The following is a 20,254-nucleotide window of genomic DNA, read 5'->3' as shown; positions in this document are numbered from 1 at the left end:
CACACCTGCAGTGTCCAATACTCACACACACACACCTGCAGTGTCCAATACTCACACACACACACACATATCTGCAGTGTCCAATACTCTCACACACACACACATACCTGCAGTGTCCAATACTCTCACACACACACACACCTGCAGTGTCCAATACACACACACATACCTGCAGTGTCCAATACCCACACACACACACCTGCAGTGTCCAATACCCACACACACACACCTGCAGTATCCAATACCCACACACACACACACCTGCAGTATCCAATACTCACACACACACCTGCAGTGTCCAATACTCTCACACACCTGCAGTGTCCAATACTCTCACACACCTGCAGTGTCCAATACTCACACACACACACACACCTGCAGTGTCCAATACTCACACACACATATCTGCAGTGTCCAATACTCTCACACACACACACATACCTGCAGTGTCCAATACTCTCACACACACACACATACCTGCAGTGTCCAATACTCTCACACACACACACACACCTGCAGTGTCCAATACTCTCACACACACACACACACCTGCAGTGTCCAATACACACACACATACCTGCAGTGTCCAATACCCACACACACACACCTGCAGTGTCCAATACCCACACACACACACCTGCAGTATCCAATACCCACACACACACACACCTGCAGTATCCAATACTCACACACACACCTGCAGTATCCAATACTCACACACACACCTGCAGTGTCCAATACTCACACACACACCTGCAGTGTCCAATACTCACTCACACACCTGCAGTGTCCAATACCCCCACACACACACCTGCAGTGTCCAATACCCCCACACACACACCTGCAGTGTCCAATACTCACACACACACCTGCAGTGTCCAATACTCACACACACACCTGCAGTGTCCAATACCCCCACACACACACCTGCAGTATCCAATACTCACACACATACCTGCAGTGTCCAATACTCACACACACACACACCTGCAGTATCCAATACCCACACACACACATACCTGCAGTGTCCAATACTCACACACACACCTGCAGTGTCCAATACTTACATACAGAGAAACCACTGTGGCTCTCTTGATGAAAGGACTGGATATTCTCAGGAGATCTTTTATCCTGGCACAAGACAGACACCTGAAAAGCCAGAGAAACAGAATAATATTTCATTAAAAACCAGGCAGGCAAGGTTATTTTCTTTCCAGGTAATTACAAAGCATTACTGGTGCACAGGCAGGAAACCTGCACAAGGGTGTGAAGAGGTACATTGTTCCCCACCTCGTCTAAAGTTACACACCAAATGTCTTGGATTACTGTGGCTTCAGGGTATTAGGCAGAAAGTGTTCGTTTTTTAAATCAATTAACTTCAAACTTCTCTCTTATCTTCATTGTAAAATGGCAGCTTTTTACATCATTTTATCCAACTTCCCCGTGTCCTGACCGGCACTGCTGGGGAGATAAATGCAGCACTATGATATTTTAAAGGTTTTGCTCCTCTAACATCATACATTCAGTCATTTTAAATCTTGACTTAGTAAGGCTGATGTAAGTAATCAAAACTCTTCATTGCCACAGCTATGTGACATCATCTCTCACAGAAGCAGGGCCAGATTTAGGTGTCTGTAGGCCCCGGGCACTTTCACTCCGAAATTTGCACACCAAAAAGAGGGGTGAACGCCAATTGAATGACGTTGAATGACACGTTGCACATCAAACTATTCTAATGCTAAACCACGTGATTGATGGAGCAAGTCGAGCGACCATCACTTCGATCTTTCTAGTTTCTAGACCAGCCGCTAGATAGCGTGTGATTATTGATTTGGAGCACCTAGAGTCGATCGCAAGCAGGTTGTTAGTGCCACATCCTTAGTGGCACAGAGAATTGTGGGATCTCCAGCAATTAAAAAAAAACGCTAAAAATGCTGTTTTCTGTTTAAGGAGGGTTTTAAAATAAGGTAACACAAAGTTTTTTTAAACAAAGACTTGATTATTTGCTTCAAAATGCTTTGCAAGTGTGGAGCTTGTAGCAAGAAACTAGAAATGACCTGTCACCTCTGAAAGGAGACAGAAATGCTCCTGAACAGAGAGAGGGAAGTGAAACATTTTAATGAGGGAGGACTGGGGATCCCTGCTAGGTACAGTACAGCTGAGAAGAATTTACTTGGAAGTGCAATGCCAATTTAAACCTCCCCGCAACTACAAAATAAGAAGGGATTCATTTAGAAATGGATCTAAACAACCATTTGGGAAACCGAGAGGTTTCAGAAGGTGAATTTTGGAAAACAAGCTGCAGTAATCAAACTCCCTCTAGTAATCCCTCTGTGCTTCTTTCATTTCCTCTCAATCTCCTGCAGGACACTCTCCAACCCCGGAGACAGACAGGCTGGATAGGGGCGTTGGGGCGAGATTAGAGACACACTGTACCAAAACAGGAGGCTCCTCACAGAGGGTGGCAGTTTAAGATGAAAATTTAAATACTTTTAAATCAATAATACATTGCAAATACAATCTTTTTGCAATAATACATGGGACAGTGTTTTTTTTCTTTAAGTACATCCTACAATGTATTAATCTTTCCATGGTTGTAGCTACAACAGGACTTTTTATATAAACTGGGGATCAATATTTCGATACCAGCTGCACAATTACCCAATGTGGCTCAGTGGTAGTTTAAAAGTCGGCTGTGCCTGCATGTGGAGAGTGACATGAGCCATGACATGAGCCTCCCCCTCCAACATGCCCACCTGCCCCTGCCACACCGCAGGGTCTCCAGGGCCCGGGGGGGGATAGGCACTGACTGGAAGACAGCTTTTTACAGCCCTTAGAGACCTTATTATAGAGCTAGTATATTTTTTACACCAAGGGGCTGTTTGTACCTGAGATTTCAGAATTTCATTTTTCAGCCTCAGACAGAGACCTGTCTCTTTGCCCTTGTGTTAATGCACGGTACTGTAGCTGGCCCAGACTCCATACTCTCTTTCCACATTCTTCTCATAGTCTTGGGATTGACATTTCACTGGTTTTAGGCAGCTGTCTCAATGCTTTCAGCTTAAGGTTGGTGGTAGCTGTGGGACTGTATGTATTGATCCAGCAAAATGGATGAAGCAGGACATTCTGCAGACTGGAGACTAAGTAAATCTTTTTATACTGCAGGTGTTTTTTGGGCACCGATCAAAAATGCAGAAAGGCTGATCAATTTAAGCTACAGATGCAAATCAGTGGAACAGAACTTTAAAATTAATTTATCTTCTGCTCCCCGCCTCAACTAATAACGGAGAAGATAATGGATCTGTACACTGTCCACTTCCACAAAGATCACTGGGCTTTGGCAGCTGTTTCCAGCAGTGGGTCCTTGTCTTTCCTGGTGATGTTATTGAGGACTGATTGATTGCTCGGTTGCGTGGTACTGGGGAGCAGAGTGCGAGATCACTGTGAGCCAGTTGTAAATTCACCACCACCCTTCGCTCTTGGGTGTCTTGCATTGAGAGACTCGACCAGCCCTGCTCTGTGTGCCTTCACAGGTGGAGCTCAAGCCACGGGCTGCTGCCTGCACCGGCAGCACATCTGCACAGATCTCTACAGCACAGCTGAGCAGAGCTCAAAGAAACAGGGCTTTAGTTGAAAGACTTGAAAGAGTTTCTCAATATGGTGATTTTAGACTTTCAGCTTTGCTTTTAAATGTTTGGCACCAACAGGTATCACTTAAATGCACCCGATTCTATTAAAATGCATATTCAATGCCAAGTAAGGCTGAATGTCAAGAGTTCAGATAAAAAACTGTAGTATGACAGTCTGAAATAAATAACATCTTATTTAAAGCATCTACTTTCTTCTGTGATGCTTAAATTGTACTGGACACATGGCAGCTGTAAATATTACAGGTATTGCAGAAGAGGATATCTTTAAACTACGGCATAATACAATAGCTTCTAAAGGATCGATAAAGATTTTATACCACTGCACCAATACAAATTAATTCCATAACTATGCCCAATTGCTGATCATGTTTCCCCTGAATGATAGCAACCACCACACTCGCCATGAACATCAGACATCACCTCACCCGCGCCCCGACCACCAGACAGGTCTGATCAATACACTTCCAGGTCAGGGATGACACTTTTTATCATTAATTTTGAAAAAAAGTGCATGAATCGAAAACCGCTTGCAACAGCAGCAGGTCCTACGTTGCAATTAATACTTTTTAATGAGCTCATTTCCATTTGGCGATGCCTTTTGGCACCAAACGCTTTAAAGCAGAAGCTCCAAAACAAAACGGAGGAAATGTTTTTATATGAAAAGACCCGCAGGGGCTCATTTTCACTGTTGCTCTGTCGCCTCTTGTTCCCTAGACATTAATGTCATTTGTGAAAAAGCGCTCCTGCTGCACAAGACTAATTGTAACCCAAGCAGGTGTGTCGACTGAGGCCTCAGAGACAGACGGCATCCTTTGGAAAGACGAGGCGTTTCGTGGAGATCTGACAGAGCTGAAGTGATGCTAACGGAACTAACTCCCATTGCCGTGCAGCGATTACCTGCCTCTACCCAACCAATTAATCACGGCTTTCCTGCGTGCTGGTTTTTAATCCTGCTCTTCAGAAAGAGCTGGCAGAGGGTTATGAAGCAACTCAGAAATAAATCAGGAGGTCATGGCAGACAGTAAAATCTTGTATGTAAACAGGGCCCAGAGCACACAACGTCCAAGTCCAAGCAGTCCTAGCCTGCCTTCTTGTCCACTGTACAAGAGCAAGCACATTAGAAAAATAGTAGTGTCAAACCTCAACCAGCAAGTACCAGTGCACTTCTGTTCAATATTACATATACACAGAAAGTCTGGGCTGCACTATAAACAACGCAGTGTGGCTCTCAACACCCACTCACTGTACACTGGAGCTTAATCAGAACACAAAAATAACAGCGCTTCAAACCTGGAAATAGCAGCAGAAACCATACAGCATATGATTCATTGTCTAGCACACTGTAAAGCAAGGCTGTCCTGGTCCTGGAGGGACAGTGTGTCTGTAGCAGGGCTGTCCAGTCCTGGTCCTGGAGGGACAGTGTGTCTGTAGTAGGGCCACCCAGTCCTGGTCCTGAAGAAACAGTGTGTCTGTAGCATGGGTAAAATATGGTCCTGGATTTTAGTCCAGTCCAGTCCTGGTCCTGGATGGACAGCGTGTCTGCAGCAGGGCCGTCCAGTCCTGGTCCCGGAGGGTCTGTATGTCTATAGCAGGGCCGTTCAGTCCTGGTCCCGGAGGGACAGTGTGTCTGTAGCAGGGCTGTCCAGTCCTGGTCCTGGAGAAACAGTGTGTCTGTAGCAGGTCTGTCCAGTCCTGGTCCTGGAGGGACAGTGTGTCTGTAGCAGGGCTGTCCAGTCCTGGTCCTGGAGGGACAGTGTGTCTGTAGCAGGGCTGTCCAGTCCTGGTCCTGGAGGGACAGTGTGTCTGTAGCAGGGCTGTCCAGTCCCGGTCCTGAAGAAACAATGTGTCAGCAGGTTTGTTCTATAAAGCAGAAGCACCTGAATAACTGGGAGCTGTTAAATTGGCCCAGTTTGGTCCAACTAACACCAGCCTGTTGTTACAAGAGCAGAGATGGAATGAAAAGTTCCAGGACCAAGAATGATCACCCTTGATCTGAAGTCAGGAGGAAGTAGAGAGTGAGAGTAATGCAATATTCACCCTTAACGAAATTTAATTTTCTCTTATTGACATTTATTTTAAAAGTATCTTCTGAAGGCTGACACCCAACTGCTATCGTTCAAGTGTACTCACATAGTTTTATAGCACCCATTCCTCTGCACATATTCTGCATGCTGGGGAATTAGTCATAAGACTTCAAAGGCATAGTACTGAAGAAGGCCATTGCTAACGACTCCTCTACACTTAAATTCATCAGAAGATGCTGTTTTAAAGATGGATTTGCATGCTTGCGCCGATGTGTGCTAGAGAAGGTCAATCTGTCTCCGGAATAAATGATGTATTAAAGATCTGCTTCATTAAGCTGACCAAATATCAAAGCAGTTTACACAGACACCTTTTCTGTCAGGCCTGCTCATCTCAGATGCCTGTTTCATGACAGAATAAACTACAACAGGCAGGTTCAGTCTCCTCACCCTGGGCAAGCAGCAGACTTCCGTACTGCACTGCTTTTATTTATTGCATTTTTTTCTCCAGCTTGAAATACTGTAGCAGAGTTTGGGCATCACGTTAAATGGACAAGTTTCTGAACCCGGCAGGTCAAGAAGTTGTCTGGTCTGTGTGGGCAGCAGCCCAGTGAGAATCACCACAGTGAGGCGAGACGACAGCCGGATTTTCTTTCATGCATGAGCAAAAAATGATTAAAGGAATGGAACATACAATAAAGCATCAGTGTTCCTGGATGCTGTTAATCTGCAAGACTGCAAGATCCGTAGATAACAGGACCTTATCAAGCAAATAGCTTAAGCAGAGCACAAACAAATCTAAAACTTTCATAGACACGTATTTTAAGGACTTGTCACAGGAATTCCCTGCCATTTCCGGACCTTGATCCTGCCAGTTATTACAGAATCAATCTTTATTTTTTTAATTAACCCAGGTCCAATACTTAAGGATCAGCTGGAGCAGCAGCCCTGGAACAGGACTGGGAGAAATTTAAGAAATAGATGTTTTTCCATCACCAATGCAGGAGGGGAAAAAAAGTTGGCAAACTGCCCGACTGCCATGTAAAGACAAACACAAACCTGCAGGCAGTTCCAGTTTTACCCACAGATGGTTAACCCCCTGCCCTTTTGACTGAGCAGCATGAACCCCTCTTCCGTTTGAAGAGCTCTGCTCCTGCCTGGCCAAGGCACAGGATTTCTGAACACTGGGGGCTAATCATAAAACCACAACTTCCTCCTTCTTCCAGTTCAGCAGAAGGTCACGTCGGAGCTCTTGGCTGAAGTCCATGCCCTTTGTAATGAGCAGCACAGAGTCTGCAGGCACTCTGAAAAACACTTCTGCAAGAGCAAGGAATCAAGTTCTTCCCTGAAATCACAGAGTTTAATGACAGACGACAATACAGAATATCAGAGAGCCAGAACTATGCCTTATTAATCCTGAAAGGAATGCAAGTGCCCCTCTAGTGCTTGTGTTGAATAAACAGAAAAGTACATATATTTAAAATCTTTTAGCTTTCACCATTTACATAATGGAATTGCACCGAATCTCATTTTCCACATTTTAGTTATCATTGCCAAACACAATTTAAGATTTATTTACAAGGATGACCTTGAAATCCACATATACAGCAGACCAGGACGTTAAACTGGTCCAATGTGAGTGAAGTGTCACACCTGGGATTTGAAACCACGGCCACAGCCCTGAGCTCTCCTCCACACTGCTGCCCGAACACTGATGCCCAACAATCTTTGCGTTCAAACACAGAGTGGCAAGACTCCATCAGCTCATGGCTGGAAGCAGAAAGCAAACTGTTCAGCTCCTAAGCAAAAATGCAAGGATTTTTGCAGAACAAAGTTGAGTTCTGTAGTCCAGAGCAGGGGGTCCCAGACAAGCCCACTGCCAGTCACTGCAGCAGAGTTTTTAAATCATATGGCCCTTGAACTGAACAAACAGGTTTCTTGATTTGGAACCTCTGCCATTTCGGACAAATCTTAATGCGGGATCTGCATTAAGCTGAAATAAGTAAACGAGCTTCAATTAGATCAGTAATGGGTTCAGTTACGGAACAGAGCTCAGGTGCAATGGAAACCAGCAGGTCTGGGGCCCGCTGGTTTGTAGGCTTGAGCCTAGGCAGCAGGGGTGTGCCACTGGGGCTGTTTGCAGTGATTTCTGGTAAGGGGCAATTTGAACATGGGTGGGTAGAAAATCAATAATCATTGGTTCCAGATTTTAAAACATTAAAAGAAAGGAGAAAACAGCACAAGTAGTTTAGAAACTGCTTGATGATTCTTAATTATAGTGATTCCCTGCAAGCTGTTTTTCATCTTGTAATTGCACTAGCACTTCAGGAAAATACCTTTATCTTTAGTTTTACTGCAGAGCACCGTTGGAGATTATTAAGAAAAGGCATGGGTACAAATTTCAAGTTTTTATGTGGCTATTGTATAAACAGAATCAACTGTGCACAGCACTTTTGTATATGAATTCTACAATACAATTCAGTGTTTATTCCAAACTGTACAATCTTAAAGTCATATATCTTCAGAAGTTTAAGTAGGTAGCTGTGTCAGCATGCGTAGGCTGCAAAGGAACAAGTAAAGGTTTATTCCATGCTCAAAAGAGAAGAAAGAAAACACAACGTTTCGGCTGTGGAGCCTTCTTCAGGTGTACACCTTATATCTTTCCTCCCCTTCATGCTTCCCAGCTAACAGCAGAAAAACAACTGAGCCCCCTGGCTTGGAGATGCTCAGACTCCCAAGGGAATGTGACTTTTCTCCAGCTCTCAAAAAACATCAGAACGGTTTACAGAACAGAGGCGCCATTCAGCCACCTAGCCCATGTGGGTGGAGCTAATTGATCCAGGCCTTTTCGGAGGAAGCCAGAATATCGGCTTCAGCAACACGACCGGGTGTCTTGTTCCAGACTCCCACAGTCCTTTGCTCTCTCCCTGGGCAAGGAGGAATGAATAAACAGCCTTTCTAGACAAGGAAAAGTGTAAATTCTGAAATTTAAAATGACACTGCACAAATATTAATGATTGCAGTTCTTGCTTTAAAAAAAGACTCCCCAGGAGAGTTATCCATAGGATTCAGAGACCATCCAAAGTGTGTAGTGAAGAACCACCACTTATTGATCTCAGTCAGTCCATCGTTCTCGGCAAAGACCAAAAGAAACCAGAACCTGCCAGCAGGAAAGGAAGCCCTGCACTTAAGGACAGATGTCCACTGGGTAGACGCCACACAGGAGGGCCAAACCAGCCTGCACTGCAGGGTTCGAGGAGGTGGGTCATTTCTGGTTCAGCAGAGACTCCTTTGTATTTCTACTGTTTTCTAGCAAACTACCCTTTCAACAACGTACAGAAGAAAGAAAAAAAATGTGACTCAGGATTCTCAGACTGAAGGGCTCTCCATTTTTTTAAAAAAAGCATTCAAAATCAATGTTTCCCCCCCACACACACAAAGACGACAACAAGCAGTTAAAATAGTCTCATTTTGAAATGCAACCACGGTCCATAAATAAATCCAATGTGCCATCGCAATGCATCACGCGCTAACATCAGAAACGCTCAGGGGGGTCTGCTTATGCTCAAAAACGATGCTAATATGGGGTTCGATTTTTTTTCTTAAATACTGGCAAGTACAGTATTTGGAAAGTCGCAAAAAGCTAAGCAATCAATGCCCTTTATAAAAGCGACAAGCACCATTCCAGTTAAAAAACGGCAACTCATTCATCAAGACCAGCACAAGCAATTCAAGGCCGAGAGGCTGACATTTACAGCTGGTCCAGATGCACATAGGGAATGGCGACCTTGAGAAATGTCATGGCCCGAGCTGGAGAAAAAGACTAATTTCACAGTCACTACAGGAAAGAGATGTCAGAGCGCGAGGAAGCATTATCTCTGTGAAACAGCAGTAGTAGGAAATCGGTTGGGAATGGCTCTGGAAAAGGGGAAGAGACACTCCTGGGGCGTTTCCCATCAATCACGCTCAGCGCCCTCCGCCCACCCCCTGCTGGCAAGAAATTCAAGAGACTCCAAATGCCGGCTCGTTGGTCTAGGGGTATGACGAGCCCTGCTTTGGTGGTGCGGTGGCTCTGTGGCTCAGGATCAGCGCCTGTGGCTGGAAGGTTGCCGGTTCGTATCCCACGGCAGGCAGAGGAATCCTACTCTGTTGGGCCCCTGAGCAAGGCCCTTAACCCCAACTGCTCCAGGGGTGCTGTATAAATGGCTGACCCTGCGCTCTGACCCCAAGCTTCTCTCTCCCTGTCTGTGTGTCTCATGGAGAGCAAGCTGGGGTATGTGAAAAGACAAATTCCTCATACATGAAATTGTATATGGCCAATAAACTGATCTGATGTTATCTTAAGCTTCCTGTCCCCAGCTCCGGAGCAGCTAGATAACCTGTGTGGTGCTCCAGGCCAACATTCCACTTTCAGTCCAAACTAAAACTCTAATATACAAACATTACATGACTTACAAAAAGGTTGCTTTTGTAACAATGGTGAGCCAACGGTTAATGTTTTTAAAAGCCCAATGGTTTCTGCTAGGTGCTCCAGTTTCCTCCCCTCCAGAGCCATGCTGGGAGGTAACTGGTCGCAACTGGAGTGTGTGCATCTGTCTGCCCTGCGCTAGCTAGGCGCCCTGTCCAGGATGTACCCTGCCTTGTGCCCGTTGCTTGCTGGGAGGGTCTCCAGCTCTCCCGCGACCCTGAACCGGATAAAGCGCTTACCTGCTGGATGGATGGAAAACCCCCCTGTGGTGACTCGGTCACAGGGACAAGAGACATGTGCTGCCCGAGGCCCACGGCGCACACAGCCAGAGCCCAGGCGGCGAGAGAACTGCGGGGCCAAGAGAGGCTCGCCCTAACCGGCGGGTTCTCTGCCGAGGTGACCAGCTGGCTCAAGAAGCCATTAGTGAAGCAGTCGCTACAGGGCCTGACCGCATACAGGAAGAGTCACTCAATTCGTATGCTGCTGTGATCAAGTGCTCACAACAAGGGCAAAGCACTAGAACACGCAATGCACAGATCTGAAAACCAGACAGCACTGGTGTGCACAATTAACTGTGAAGCTCTAGACATCACACGGCCCTTTAAACCTCAGATGCTTTTTTCTGATTTGATCTGCTAGCAGCAAATCCTGCATTCAGAGACACTTGTGGGTATGACGGGTCCGACGGCTCTCCCTACATACATGGGGTGAAATCGGTTTTGCAGCAAAACAAGGGCATTAAAATAAAAAAGGCAGTATAAAAATCTAAAAGTTCGATGGAAGACATATTTACTTTAACACTAAGTCTTTTTGGCACGTTTTAAAATTAGACACTCAAAAGTTCTTAAGGACACAGGACAAGAACCCCAATGTTTGACTGCAGAGAGAAAACATTCAGCTGCCCAGAGTTTACAACCTGGCTCGTAGCACAGGCAGCAGACCAGGACCTGTTGAATGTAAGACCTGAGGAGAGCCAGCAGAGAGTCGCAAAAGGTTTCTCAAAACGCAGAGAAGCCAGGTTGTGAAACAGGTTTGAAGTTAACAGCAAGATCTGGAAATTCAGCCACCCCTTTACAGCGACTTGAGCAGAGCGCTGGCCTGGGAGCCTGCCACTGGGTTTTGGGAGATGCAGGCTAACCAGGCATGACAAGGGTCCATCCCAGGAAAAACAAGGCCTTGCACAGATTTGCAGCATCGGACTTAGACAAGCAGGATCCAATTCCGGCAGTATTGCACGAATGAAAACAGGTTGTCTTAGTGGTCCTCCAAATAAGAGGTTCAAAGCCTAGATCAGTAAGGAAAAGCACACCGAGGTTTCAGACTGAGCGAATTTAAGATTATCAGTCAACAACCTCAGGCTTTTAACTTTAGCAAACGTATGCAACTAATACTGTATAACCTCTGTTTTACCAGTATAGTGTGGTGCCCTCGCTGGATGCCTTAGCAGCTGCACACCTGGGTAAAGAATGAACCGCAGTGCAGGCTGGGAATAGTCGCCGGGGGATGGACTGAGGGTCAGCCGGCTAGCTGCCAGCTGACCCTCGTCATGGAAACAGCTGTGTAGAGAGACAGTAAGCATGGATGTAAACAGCTGTGTTGTTGTTTAGCCTGGTTTCTCCCAAGACCTGTATCCACCCTAACCTTGTGTGCCTTTTCCCATTGTTGTCCTCGTGTATTCAAGCTTTGGTTCAGGAATCTCCTATGGTCTCTATTGCTCTTGCTGGCAGATGGAGGTCCAAAATCAAGTGGTGCCTGTGCATCCAAATAGGAGCACAGTCCTGTTTATTTCCCACACGGACCCCCGAGTCGCTACAATATCATGCAGCCCTCTTGGGACCGTAACTACGCGTCTTTTTCTTTGTTTGTTTTTCACTGCCTATTTATTTGAAAACAGACAAAGGAAATATGACGAGATTCGCTGCGGAGAATCAGTTCAGCCAGCAGCCAAGTTTTGCTGGAGGTCCCCAGGTACATCAGATCGTCGACATCAAACGCAAACAAACCAACCAACCACATTTAGAAGGACTCAAATCCACACAGCAGGATAAGGAAAAGCTTGTGATGACTGAAGGAAATTGCAGCTTGATCGTGTGCAGCTCCATGCGTATTCATAGGCATCAGAATTAGACAGAAATAAAACTACACAGACAAAGTGAGAAAGAGAGATGCTGCATATTAAAAATGTTCTAATTAGCCACAAGTTTTAATGTTACCATCCACAGATCTGTGTAGCATTCTGCACAGTATTAACATGTAAATATCAAGGTTGCCTCCACAATCCCCTTCGACAGTTTTCCGTATAGCAGGTTTATTTCTCATGTGACACAGTGTTAAATGAAGGAGGTGTTGTTGAGCACAATGCCTGGCTGGTGCCTGACGATTCCCTGTAAAAAGGACAGGGAGAGGGGGGCTGGCCAGGGAGAATGCGTGTCCCTGCACAGGGGGGATTCCTGATCCTCTCCCGGGCTAATTGAGGAGCTCTGGCCTGGTCACAGATCCCACGGAAGCCCTGCTGACAAAGACATGAGGGCCGAGAGCACAGAGCCACATTGGCAAGGCTAAGGCCGCACAGCCGACCTGCACGACGGCAGCAGACTGACCGGCCGGCGCTTCGCTCACGAGAGCGTTGCGTTTCTTCTGCAGAAGCGCAAGAACATCAGGGAGGTTACAGTGGAGAGGTGGCCATACAGCCCATCCCGTGCGCTGGGTAGTTAGTAGTGCATTAATCCAGGGGCCTCACCCAGCCATGTAAGAAACCATCAGATTCAACAACAGAGAGGGGCAACTTGTTCCACACTCCCACCACCCTTTGTGTAAAGTACTGCCTCCTGCTCTCGGTTTTAAATGTTCTTCCATGTAGTTTTTGTGTTGTCTTTGAGGTTCTGAGTACATATACCCTGCTTCCTTGTAGTTTTCTCTGTTCTAGGCTAGAAAGGTTCAGGTCCTTCAGCCTGCCAGTGTAGGACATTCCCTCAAGTTTTACACTGTTAATTAACTTCCACAATATGCTGCAATATATAATGCACAGAGAAAATGGCATATTACTTTTGAATTGCTCTTAGTATAAAACCAGCAGAAACTGCCTAAATATTCCACCCATATAAACTTAACATTTATTTCAATCTCAGTTATGAATGTTGAAGGGAAATTTCAGATTTAAATTAAGTTTCTGCAGGACTGATTCATTAATGCTGCAGAATGCTTCCCAACGATCAGAATCCAATGTTTTATGGGGATGAAAATAAATTGTTACTAGAAAGACTTTTTTAAAACCTGATGCTCAGCAGAAAATGGCATATATTGGATTATGATTTCATATCAGCTAAAAACAGTACAAATAAGCTACATCTTGGCTTGGTATTATTTGTCTGGCTTTAGCTTTTTATCTTGGGGATATTAGAGGTCTTGTCAGAAAAGCAAGATAATAGGCTTCTCATTAGCTAAACTCACTCATTTTGGCTTGAGAGTGCTTTTAAAGCAAGAGAAATGAATTCTTCTTCCATGGCTCCAAGCGATCTCGAGTGACTCCAGTGGGGACAATATATTCAACATAAATAGCTGTTTCACCCAGGAATTTTCCTATTAGCAGTTTTCAAAAACAGGCCCACCATTACCAAGGCTGTGTAGCAACACACAGACACAGTTACTACACTACAAGGCTCAAGCCCAGACTAACCTGCTGCACCGTGAGGGACAGGTCACATACTGTAGGCTTTGCCCCCAGGTCCTCCTGACGGACAGGAGAGCCTCCTTTCAAACCAGAGGCGAGTCGGGGTCTGTAACTCGAGACCCGCATGGTGGGACTGACAGAACACAGCGTGGATCCACAACAGGTAAGGCAAAGACGCAAAGACATTGATCAGCAATGCCTACTGTAACACTGCCATAACAATACCACAGAGTTACAATTACCAAAATATAAAGACAGTACAAAGAAAAAAATGCTTTGTTCCAGGATGACAAGGATAACTGGCGATTGAATTAAGAGTTTGCAAAGGACCTCAACTGATGTCCTTTGATGAAGGCATAAAAAAACTCTTATCACACTCATGATAGCAGACAATGAGCTACTAGGGACAGTTCACCAGGCACCTGCTATTGACATCATCATAATACACTATGGATTTGCCCAGAACAGACCCTGAAAACAATTGGCAATTTCATTAAAGCTTATTGATATTTCTTTACCACGACTTAATGAAGTACGATTTTCACAGCTTTCCTTCAGAGAGCTTAGCTTAGAGGTCATTTACTCTGCCACCTTTGCTAAATTAGCCAAAAAGCAGTGAATTGGCCAAGACAGCCGGACTGCTGTGGACTGTTTCTGGAGAAGTGTCTTTTAAAAGCAGAATGGGGTAGAAGGACATTCTCCGCATTAAGATAATGTGATTAATTTCCCCTCAGCTCCTAGGTCATAATGCCTATTGGCATTTCAATAAATGTGGTACAGAACAGCTAGTGGGTCCGGGACTTGACACACAGACACACAGTCCCTTGTGAAGATTAATCTCACTGGCTAACTGGCTTTGTAAATAATTTTCCAGTGAATTAGTATTTGCCTGGGGACTGTGTTATCGCCCCCTGAAGAGAGCCCGTCACTGACACAGAAAAAGAATTCCAATTTGCAGATTTCAGTAAAGAGTAAGTAAAAAAACAGGAACTTCGATTAACTAATAAGACCTACAGCTACAAATAGTTGCCTTCCCGAAGCTGGGGACCAGCAAGGGAATGATGCTCACAAAAGTGATTTAAACCAGAACTGCTATGAAGGAGGAGTAGCTTTGACAGCTCCTCACCGAGCTGGGAAATGGCCCGGCGGCGACTCGCACATTCGATACTCGAAAGTCTGAAATCAGGGTAAATCATTTAACCGACAGTCTCCGTCGCCTGTCACTGACCGGAGGACACTGAGAAAGTCGGAGAGGCTGGGTTGTGTTCTGGAGACCGACGGATCGACGTCATGTGCTCCGTCAGGGAGGAAACTTCCTCTCGCTGCCCCCCGGAGTCTCCCCGGAGACACTCCTGCCCGGCTCTTCAGAGGGGCCGGAAAATACCCAGCTCTCCAACACCCCACCGGTCGGCAACGGCCCCTCAGAATGGAAAAAGAACTGTTGTCTCCCCCCATAGATACAGTACGAAACCCAGTTCTTAACTCCCACGTGGAAGGCAGCAACGTTTGCTCAGCAGTAGGTGTGCAACCGGCAGTCAAACCTCTCAGTTTCATTTAAACTAGGCATTCTGCAGCCTGCCCTCAGAAAATAAAAACCCGTGCTCATAAAACCACCAGGCAATGAAACTTTATGTATGCCACTTCAAGCGCACGGCCTGTTTGTCTTGGATGGTTGCCAGGTCCATTATTAGTGAGTGAGGAAATACCCTCTGCAATGGTTGAGTGCCAAAACCCACACACTTATTACCACCTTCCAGGGCTCACAGGTGAGACAAGTGAAGGCCACTTGCCCTCACCTGCACTGCTGAACCTTGCGACTGGAATTCCTCAGGCATGTGCAGCATGCAAGAGCAGGAAAGTACCAACTGGATGTCTCACTGAAATCGTTTTTTTTTTCTTAGTCAGTTTTCTGTACAGCGAACCTGTACAGTGTGACCTTTGACAGGTGCTGTTCTTCTTTCTTCTTGATCTCTCTAGCTGCACTTTCAATCCCCCACCCTCGGAAGAAAGAGCAAACCGTATGAGCTCTCAGCGATGTACAGACTGGGATGAGACGATCTTCACTCCCTCTGCCTGCATGTGCTTAAACAGCTCAGTCATTTTCAAAATTAAACTCATGACGTCATCTGTAAGAGTGAAGTGTGGAGCTCCGATTCGCAGATGAGTCTACTGAAGAGCAACATGCAGATTAAAAATGGGTTTTGTCTGAAAAACACCTGAAGTGCGCAGTTCTAATCTAGCATCGGTTTGTGGTAATCGTCTCCCCTCATCCCTCCAGCATCAGAAAGCCACTTATTTCTGTCAAGGGTTGCCGCAGCCAGCAGTCTGTCCGCTACACATGTGCGGATAAACATCCGGGAGAGAATTTAGATGCCGGCCATAAAAGCAGATTTACTCCCTTTGGCCCTATTATCAGCAGACCCCCGTCCTTGTGTGACCTGACTGCTGTGCAGCAGCGCGTCTGCTGATGGATGTGGGGCCCTATGACCATCTGCGAGCCAAACCGGACCCATAATTGATGCTACTCACTCCCACGGGCTGGGCACCAATCACAGCGGTCAGAACCCCAGCTCGTGACCGCCCCCCCCACCAGGTTTTTGATCTGGAACAATTCAAGGCGGCCTCTCCCGCCTGCTGCTGCTTCTCAGCAGAAGGAAAAGTGGCAACGCGAGGTAATGACGCTTACAGGCCTGAGCACGGGACAGGCACTGAGGAATCGCAGCGCTACTTTCCATCCTCAGCTATAGGCAGAAGGCAAAAGGGAGGAGAAAAATAGATTCCACTGAAATGCAACTGACTTATTTTGAGACGGCAGGGGACTGGAATGCTCGGACGACCTCCCCGAGGGGTGCAGTGCAGAAGAGCAGCTCACCGTCTTGCATCGCGGGACGACACAATCCCACGCCAGCGATCAGGACAAGCCAAACGACACGGGGGCGGAGGTGCCGAGCCCCTCTGTACCGGACCGGGCTGGGCCTGGCTCCGGCGTCATCGGGGTGAACGGGCTGGTGCACACCAGGCACGGCTGGCCCCGCATCGCGGCAGGACAGGCCTAGACAGGCGCGCAGCTCCCTGTGGAGAGCCCGGGAGCAGAGCCAGAAGAGCCAAGCCCAGTGGAAATGCATTTTCCACTTCAACCTGAATCCCAGGCTCACCTCACTTTGCAGAACACGGCACGATTGTCTGTATTTTTGTCTCAGAGTGAGCGAAAGTTTGACATGAAGCTCCTGTGGGGTCTCCTGTCAGCCTTCAGCCTCACAGCTGTCTTCAGATTTCCATCAAAGCCCCAGTACAAAAGGGGCATGAAGGACTGACAACGAGGAAAGCGATTCCTCCCTGGAGTCTGCTTTTGAAGACAGGCGGCCCTTTCTGAAGGAAAAACACATCTTCTGTGTAAACGAAGGCAAAGCAGTAATCAGAGGGAAATGCAGCAGAAGACGCATAGAACTTTCAATCTAAGGAGAATTTTTCATTACTTCTCATGGATCCTCCGCACTACTGTGCACTTGTTCTGACAGTATCACCAGCACACTTTTCAAATCATGACCAGCAAGGAACTCGCAATTTTAATCCCAGTGCAGTCCCAGCACATGCAAATTTGCCTAAGGGGCTGAGTCAAAGGTGTAAGTAATTGTCACTTAAACACTTAAGCAGGATCCCATCTGATTCAGGATACTGTAACACTCACACTAGGCTGCTCCTTCAAAAACACCGCTCTACTGAATTGGAGAGGGATAGAAGAGCATCTAAAAAGCATTTGGAAATTCCACAAACGTGTGTCTGAATCAAAGAAGCCAGATTTGCGGAAAATGCAACTCCTCTTAAGGTGAGCTGCCTGCAATTCACAAAACACACAGAAGTGTGTTCACTCATCAGAGCTGTTGTGGCTGACTCAATTAAACTTTACTGCAGGTGGTGCTTTACTGCGATCGTGCACGTCGCCAGCATTCCCAGTCTAACTGCTGACAAGGATTTCTTTCCTAAACCTTGGCTGAGGACGGTTCCCTCTCCCCTCTGTTCATCCTCAGCGGAGAGCAGCCCCTCTGCCCCTCCGGTGATGCTAGATGGCACGGCGCACCGAGATCTCCCCCGCCGCTGCAGGAGAACCTCAGACAGACCAGCGTGGGTGAGGACCATGTGTTCTGTGCATCTGAAACATTGGACAGTTACTGTCTGCCTTTTTACCGGCATTAGGCAAATAGTCTGAGCAACAAAGATTAAGAAGAAGTCTTCTAATGAGCTAAAAACAAAATTGCTTTCACAGCATTAAATCTATTTTGAATGAACAATTTTTTAATTATACCCCCATTTTGGTTGCCAAAGCTCTGACATTAATCATCAGGAGACATACTCTGTAATTAACTCCCTTACAGTATAATTATCTTCTATCAAAAATCAATAAATCTTGCCAGTCACACAAATAAGCTCTCCTGGCATAGATTTATGTGGAGGGGTGGGTGGGGGCTTGGGATTTGTAATGTATCACATATCAATAAAATCATACATGAAAAAACAGCAGTCAAACAGGCATCTGGCTCTTTAATAACCTAAAATAATGAACACTTGCAGTGTAGCAGCTCCAACATTCATAAATCCTTGAGAGATGTGTACACACCAAATCCCAGGTTGCCAATTAGATCTCTCTCTCAAAGATTTATAACACAGATGCTTGCCAACCTAAAAAAATCTGCTCACAGCTTTATTGCACAGGAATACTAAAGGTAAAACATTAACATGGATTGCACAGGAACAGTGTGATGGTGAGTACTGGTCTGAAGGGCCTGCAGAGGGCTTTTTCAACAGCTAGGCCTTCCCCTCCACTCCTGTACTTACTGCTGCTTGGCCAGCCCCTTCATTACTTAATGCACTGATCATTACTGCTTCTCCACTACCGCAACAAGCACCTGCCTCAACAGAGCCCTGAGCTCTGACTGTCCGGACTCTGAGCACTGGGCTCAGGTGCAGGGTGGGGTGTGTTTCACAGAGCCCTGAGCTCTGACTGTCCGGACTCTGAGCACTGGGCTCAGGTGCAGGGTGGGGTGTGTTTCACAGAGCCCTGAGCTCTGACTGTCCGGACTCTGAGCACTGGGCTCAGGTGCAGGGTGGGGTGTGTTTCACAGAGCCCTGAGCTCTGACTGTCCGGACTCTGAGCACTGGGCTCAGGTGCAGGGTGGGGTGTGTTTCACAGAGCCCTGAGCTCTGACTGTCCGGACTCTGAGCACTGGGCTCAGGTGCAGGGTGGGGTGTGTTTCACAGAGCCCTGAGCTCTGACTGTCCGGACTCTGAGCACTGGGCTCAGGTGCAGGGTGGGGTGTGTTTCACAGAGCCCTGAGCTCTGACTGTCCCGACTCTGTGCACTGGGCTCAGGTGCAGGGTGGGGTGTGTTTCACAGAGCCCTGAGCTCTGACTGTCCCGACTCTGTGCACTGGGCTGAGGTGCAGGGTGGGGTGTGTTTCACAGAGCCCTGAGCTCTGACTGTCCGGACTCTTGAGCACTGGGCTCAGGTGCAGGGTGGGGTGTGTTTCACAGAGCCCTGAGCTCTGACTGTCCCGACTCTGTGCACTGGGCTGAGGTGCAGGGTGGGGTGTGTTTCACAGAGCCCTGAGCTCTGACTGTCCCGACTCTGTGCACTGGGCTGAGGTAAACTGGGGCATTTAATGATTGGAATTAAGAATTAAAAACCCACTGACACAAATCCAGGTTGAGCTGGCTCAGTTGTTCCAGTCTCCTAAAGAAGCTGGAGAAACAGGGCGAGCTCACCACTTGTTTCACCTGCCTGGCCTCTCTGCCAGGCAGGCCCAGAGCAGCTCGCGGGTGGAGAGAATGGCCTGCAAGCCAGACCCGGTTCCTGTGTTATCTACATCCACCAAGACCGCTGGCCGAAGAGCGATCTTTGCCAAGCATCTTATTCAAGATGCTCAATCTCAACAGCAGGTAGGGTAGGAAACAATGCAAACAAGAAATGATATGACGGATGTTAATTTCTCCCAATTTCAGGGCACATATCTGATCCTACAATGCTCCCCTAAAGAACACCTCCCCTTGCTCTTTTCTGGGAAATGCTGGGTTTTGCATCATGCTCAGTAACGAAGCCCTTGCCTGCAGCAGACTATCAATCAGTATTGTGTCAGTCAAACCCTCTTGAGAGCAGCCAGCAGAATCTCCAGCCACCGTCCTGCTGGGCCACAACCCCTCAGGCTTTAAAGGAACCTGAAGACGTGGTTGGCACTGAGCAATCATCCCAGCTAAGTAAGCGGATGAAATCAGAGAGCAGTCTGCAGCTCTCCGGGACCAAGGCTGAAGACTTGCCAGGCAAGGGAACACCCTTTACTGAAGATCAGAAATTCCAGGCATAAGGTTTTAAAAGAATTTTCCAATGTTTTTTTTTACTGAAGAAAATTCAACCTAATGCTTTTCTAAAAAAAAAAGATTGCTTGCTGCTTTC

General features: G+C 46.8%; 1 protein-coding gene across 1 annotated transcript in view; it reads right to left on the bottom strand.

Annotated features, from left to right (window-relative positions):
* Positions 1 to 20,254, bottom strand: part of tmtc1 (transmembrane O-mannosyltransferase targeting cadherins 1) — a 135,799-nt gene that overhangs the window by 83,827 nt on the left and 31,718 nt on the right. The window contains exon 5 of the mRNA XM_088923605.1: positions 1,068 to 1,149. Within this exon, the coding sequence (XP_088779731.1) occupies positions 1,068 to 1,149 (82 nt within the window). The remainder of the gene's footprint in view (positions 1 to 1,067; positions 1,150 to 20,254) is intronic.

Source organism: Atractosteus spatula, chromosome 8 (genome assembly GCF_055471065.1).
Source record: "Atractosteus spatula isolate fAtrSpa1 chromosome 8, fAtrSpa1.hap1, whole genome shotgun sequence".
In the NCBI taxonomy this organism is placed as follows: domain Eukaryota; kingdom Metazoa; phylum Chordata; class Actinopteri; order Semionotiformes; family Lepisosteidae; genus Atractosteus; species Atractosteus spatula.
Note: the sequence above shows the minus strand (reverse complement) of the source record. Positions and strands in the feature narration are given on the sequence as shown.